Here is a 5,905-nt window from a genome sequence, read left to right as displayed (position 1 = left end):
GCAAGCCTTCCCCGGTCCCACGGGCGCCGCCAGCTTGGGGTGAGAGGGCAAGCGGAAGCGGCGGCGGAGCCCACGTGACGCGCCGCCCGTTGCCATGGCGCCCGGTGCCGCCCCCGCGGCCTATGCCGGGCCTGAGGCGCCCCGGGGCCTCGGCCCCGCCGTGCGGGGTGAAATAGGCGTAACGGAGCCCTCCGGGTACGGCTCCCGTTACTAAAATCAGGTGTATAACCTGGGGGAGAACCTTGAAATTATGTCCTTGTCTCATTAATTAAGGAAAGGTAATTGCGTCCCTTCTCCATATGACTCCACCTATGTGCAGTACAGCTGTTGCACATCACACCAGGCAGCGGAAGGACTAGAGAGAAAACAATTACAGTAGTAGTTAATAGATCCAGAGGTGCCCTACCACAGGCTCATTACAGCCCATTAATGGTATTACTGAATCAAATTTAACGAAGGCTTTAAGTATAGGCTAGAGTAAAAAAAATAAAAAGAAAAAAGCAAAGAAACAAACAGCTTCTAATAAGTTTAGTAATGCTGTCAAAAATCATGCTTATGGAAAAAATTTAATCGTATTTTATATTCTTATTAATCATTCTCGTTCTTCATTAATAACGTGCGACGCTAGCCGTGTGGTTGTGGTGACTGACACGGACTGCTCTGCCCGCCGCTGTGCCTTGTTACGCTAAGTCTCTAGGTAACCACTTGAAAAAGAGGTTATTCAGCCATAATTAAAGACATCCTTAAACTCTAGTGATTTATTTCAATGTACTTTTCAGATTAAGTCCACTCTATCAAAAATAAGCACACCTCATCACAGTATTTTGTATCATCAGAATATTAGCAACTGTTGAGAAAAAAGCCCTACTAATATGGCACACGGAAAGAGTTGCCTGTTAAAGTAATGAGATGAATAACAAAGTTAAAAACTTGTATTTGAGAAAACACATACAGATAATAATTGTGAAAATAAGATTGCACAAACAATATTTTGCATAGAGTACAACATTGTCTTGTTTTCCGTTTATGGAAAATATAGTTAAGAATAAAAAAATCACGTTTCAAACTTCTTTACATCTGGATAAAAGTTAAGACTATTGAATGACAAACTATTGAACATTTACAGATTCGGAGAGTCAGAACTATTCCATTTCCATGATTGCAGGCACAGAAGAAAAAGGGCGCAGATTAGTTGTACCCTAATCAGTACGTTATTGCATTGCCCATAAAGACCATTTTTGTAAGCTCCACGTGTCCAATTTAACATTGTCCTGATGATGTGTCCCAGAGACCCATATGGAATTCCCCAGCTAAGTTTTAACCTTCCCCTTTGAAGCCCAGGACCCACCAGGCACTTGCACAAGCATATACCCGAATTTTTTGCAGCAGTTAGAGCCTCAAGAACACCTTGAGAAATGGTTCATTCATTTGGGATTTTTTGGTTTTCTTCAGAAATGGATGGAATTTTATTTTATTTTATTTTTTAATCGAGCTTGCATGAAACCTTAAAAATAAATGATTCTATTTCTGACTTTCACGTTATTGCATGTCTGGCAGAAATAAGGCTTTTGAGAAGTAGCAGCAGCTTCACAGATTTCAGATCTACTCAGCTTTTCCCATAAGATCAGACAGCAGTAGCAACCATAAAGAAACCCAAAAGTGTATCTAGTAATGCCAAGAAAATGGTCTCATTTGTCTTTACTACAAACATAGGTTCTTCAGAATATTATTCCTTGCATGCATTTATTGCACAATCCAACAATATATCCAACTATCCAAGTATTTATAATTATAAGAAGAAAAGGTCATTTGAAATTCAATCATTGCAAAAGCCTCGTTTGCCTGCCACGTCAGCTCGTTCTGCCTAGCGGCACAGCTTCACTTAAAGAAAATGTAACATTTAAGGACCAGTAGCATGGAATGGATCTACTAGTCTCTAGATTATGGTTACTCCATAGTTCGTGCAACACAAGACTAAGCTTGAATTTCAGAGCCATACAGCAGTCCTGCTTATTCATCTTTGGAAGACCTTTAAGCAATATTTTCTATAGCTAGATTCCTTAAAAAAAAAAAAAAAAAAAAAAAAAATAGGGTTGCGCTACTGAGCTAAGGCACTGCTAACCCATCAGGTTAAAACATGACATGTAAGAATAGGTTGAAAAATGAAAATCTGGGAGTACTCAAAGTCAATAACGGCTTTCCAGGTGTTAGAAGTTACTTTTTAAAAAGCGTATCTGAGCCTAAGACAATACCATAATTGTATCTATTGATCTGCGTTATAGTGGTCTGCAAATGAAACCACAATTCCAGTATCACTTTCTCTCCGTTCGAGGTTTGTTTCCCAGCTGCTCTCACAAAGACACTGTAAGACAGTACGGGGCATGGCTGGCTGGACGTGGTTCCTGAGGTTCTGCTTCTCACTCCGAGTGAACGTGCAATTCATCTCTCCACGATCCAGTGTGGCCTCATAACCAGAGAGCCATTCCTCTTAGTCAGTGGAGGAGAGGCATGCATTGCATTACTTGACACATAGACTGCCTCCCTTGAGGCATGCAGCCAGCTTCGCTTCCTTTTTAGATTTCCTACAAACGCTCTAAGATACAAAAACTCCATTCTCAGGAAGTTTTCCCTGGTCAAGTCTCTGGAAGACACTGTTATCCTGACCAGCTGGTCCAACACCTCGTTCTTCTTGTAGCTGGATAACTCTTTGAGGTTGATAGGCTTTGACCGTGCATAAAGAATCCGAAATTCCAAGTCAAAGTGTGCAACCGCAGGGCCTGACAGGATCAAAATGTTACTGCTGTTCAGCTTCCCATCCGTCCACGTAAAACTAGCAAAGGAAGAACGAGAAAACTGAGTTAATTCAAGACAAGTAGTAAACAAGTATTAATTGAAAATTCCTTTTCATCACATTTAGTTAAATTGTTCTTACAATCCAAATGATGAGCAGTGCGATTTTTTTAGGACAAACTTTACAAGTAAACCATGATAAGGAAAGCAGTTTTGCAGTGTGGGCTACACTTTTCCTTTCCATGTAAAGAAATCATGTAAAGCAACAGGAAGAAACTGGCACTTGCCTGTAGGAGCCCGTTGTCACTCTAATGCCATCAATTAACATGAACTTTTCACGGACTTTTCCAACAATTTTGGCACCCGACCTCGTGTAGTACGTTTTCCCAGTGATATTTCGAATTCTCATCAACTGTTAAAGACACAGCAAGCGTTATGCAGATTTCAAAGTTCAACGATTGCACTGAAAAGGATAACACACACTAACGAGCACTGGTGAACCAGCAAAGGATGCTGCACAGTGGCACAAAATTCATCTAGGAACCAAATGATAATTTTGTCTTGTTCTCCACAGGCATTAAGGGGCAAACCCACAAACTGACTGAGCAGAATGTGACTGTAAAAATTCCTGTCACCAAATCTTGGAGGGACCCGAACTCCACAGATTCCCGAGAATCTGCTTCTCCATCAGCCTTCAAAGTCTCGGGTGAGCCTGAGCAACTCCAGTCACGCACTAGGAACTGGTCATTCTTCCTGCATTCCTTGAATACTCAATTAGCATTTGTGCTCAGAAAACAACTGTAACATCCACTTACAAAGACTTCAGTTTTTCTATTAATTGCCGCCTTAGGCAAGAACAGTTAAATCTCCCAAGAAAGAGCCAGACCTACATAAACCCCATTTTAAATTGTGGCAGCAGGTGTAACAATTTCTTCTTTTGATAGTTCAAAGACTTCAGTCATACAAGGATCAATGCTCTACCCCTATAAATATGACAAGACTCACCTTTTCCTGTTCCAGGTCAACTCCCAGATCCTTGCACATTTTCAGAAAGTGGGAAAATGAAGACTGATCTAGAAGGATATATGCTTTAACTCGTCGCTGGCTACAAGCTTCCAAGAGGTCTTTGAAGATATCAGTATCTGTGAAGGAATCCATAACCAGGGCAATCATCTGCAACAAGTTTCAGGAGAAATCAGTAGCCTGTTTCCACAGCACCCCAACAGAGATAGCACATGAGAAATTTGACTTTCAAATTAAATACCCCCCCTCCCCCCTCTTTTCTTTTTTTTTTTCCTGGTGGTTATGGAACATTGTAGAGTCTTCTGTGATACGGTATATTCTTCTGTTGTTCACAGGATTGCTGAAACATTTAACAGACAGATGATAAACAGAAGAGAAAGGAAAAAATAACTCTGATTAGAATGAAGTTCTGTGAAAAGAATGGTATTTTGGTAAAGGTGATTACTGAGTGCAGTACCCTGAGGTGCAGGAGACACAATACACTTCACCCCTTTACTACAATCACTTATTCATGTCCCTATATAGTTAAATAGAAAAAAATACATTGAATTTATGGACAGAAATTGTTAAAGATTATTTGCCCAAATCTTGTTGTCACTTGACTGATTTATAGCAGATAACATCATTTAAGATTTTTATTATTGCATTGTGGAATTTTGTTTTCACCGTAATTTCAGCAGCAGACATTGAAGCTTCTTTTGCCACGATCTGTATTGGTTTTGGTTCATTAGGTATGAGTGACCTAGGCCTGAAAGCCTATTGTGGAAATACACCTTTTCTCTATTTAAAAATCAGAGTTCATCACTAATTAGCAGCAATGATAGCTCCTGCATCTGTCAGTAGCACATTGCTCATGGTTTTTAATTAAGGTTGTACTAAACCCTTCCCTTTTTTACAACATAATTTCACCTTCAAGAAAAAAATTACAGAAATCCGAGTACTTTCTCCCTTTCCCCCACCTCTAGAGCAGTGCCGAGTCCTACGAAGGCAGAGGGAGACATGACACCTCTCCAAACACCTAAGTGAGCTGATAAAAACAGTGTTTTGTATGAGGAAAAGAAAGACATTTTGCTGTCGGTCTTCTTCAGCTACATAAGTAACTTTAGGTGTAACAGGAGCATGGAGTTGATCATGAAGTTGTTGAGGGTGCTGAGAATGTTTCAGAAGAACCAGAAGAGCAGCAAATAAATGTATTGCTTCAAGTTTCTTCATCACCGTGAGATATGGCAAAAACAGGGTGTCTAGTTCTGTGTGAGCCAAACTTGGTCTCCGACTCCTAGGCAAGACGGGTTTTTCCTGAGAACTGATATCTTTTCCTCAAAAGCATTGCCTGAAGAAAAAAGTGAACTTATTTCTAAAACTTTTCTCCAGAATCTTTGAAACTTTTCAAAGAAACAGTAAAAAATAAATAAATCAATCAATCAGTGGTGTCTGACTGCTCTTTACCTCTCACCTCCGTATTTAAAATAAAGATGAGCCTTGTCTTCAACTTGTTACTTAGATTCTCATGATATTTCAAGCCAAGACCTGATTATTCGCCCAACCTCATTGAGCAAACCCTCCCTCGGGAGCACCTACGGCCCCCGCCGATGCGGGCCGCGGGCTGAACCCCACGGTTCGCGGTGCCCCCCGTGCGAGACATGGCCCCTTCGGCACGCGGGGCATGGGCGCGTTGGGACACCGCGCTGGCAGGTGCCAATGCCTCGAGTGGGCACAGCCCGTCCCGGAGAGCACGGACTCGGTTTTCACCAATATGTGGGGAAAAAAACAGCTTGAAAGCAATGAACTTGTTAAAAAGATAAATAGAAAAGGTTAGGGAGGGAATAGAGCAGTACCGAACTAGCATAGTAAGTCATATAAGAGTGTCCCCTGGGCTGTCCTTGTCCCCGCACAGAAGGAGGGGGTGACAGCCTTCCTGGCCATGGTAGCACCCCCTAAATGGACCTACTGACAAACCCAACCCCGTTCTCCTCTCCCACAGACACATCGAAGCCGCCATCGAGAAGCTGAGCAAGCGGCATGACTACCACATCTGCGTCTACGACCCGCGGGGCGGCAGGGACAACTCCAGGCGGCTCACCTGGCACCACGA

At 42.0% G+C, this 5,905-nt stretch overlaps 2 protein-coding genes across 2 annotated transcripts in view; both read right to left on the bottom strand.

The window, feature by feature from the left end:
* The window catches only part of DHX35 (DEAH (Asp-Glu-Ala-His) box polypeptide 35), a 31,324-nt gene extending 31,228 nt beyond the window's left edge, over positions 1–96 (bottom strand). The window contains exon 1 of the mRNA XM_009883626.1: positions 3–96. Within this exon, the coding sequence (XP_009881928.1) occupies positions 3–96 (94 nt within the window). The remainder of the gene's footprint in view (positions 1–2) is intronic.
* Positions 97–2,201: 2,105 nt separating this feature from the next.
* LOC104285046 (protein FAM83D-like) lies at positions 2,202–3,885 on the bottom strand. The gene is made up of 3 exons (XM_009883442.1): positions 3,796–3,885; positions 3,078–3,202; positions 2,202–2,830 (listed from the first exon to the last, which is right to left on the bottom strand). Exons 1-3 carry the CDS (start codon positions 3,832–3,834, stop codon positions 2,440–2,442), a joined length of 555 nt encoding a protein of 184 aa, XP_009881744.1. The 5' UTR covers positions 3,835–3,885; the 3' UTR covers positions 2,202–2,439.
* Positions 3,886–5,905: the final 2,020 nt, after the last annotated feature.

The sequence above is a fragment of the Charadrius vociferus genome, unplaced genomic scaffold (genome assembly GCF_000708025.1).
Source record: "Charadrius vociferus isolate BGI_N301 unplaced genomic scaffold, ASM70802v2 scaffold320, whole genome shotgun sequence".
Classification (NCBI taxonomy): Eukaryota; Metazoa; Chordata; class Aves; order Charadriiformes; family Charadriidae; genus Charadrius; species Charadrius vociferus.
Note: the sequence above shows the minus strand (reverse complement) of the source record. Positions and strands in the feature narration are given on the sequence as shown.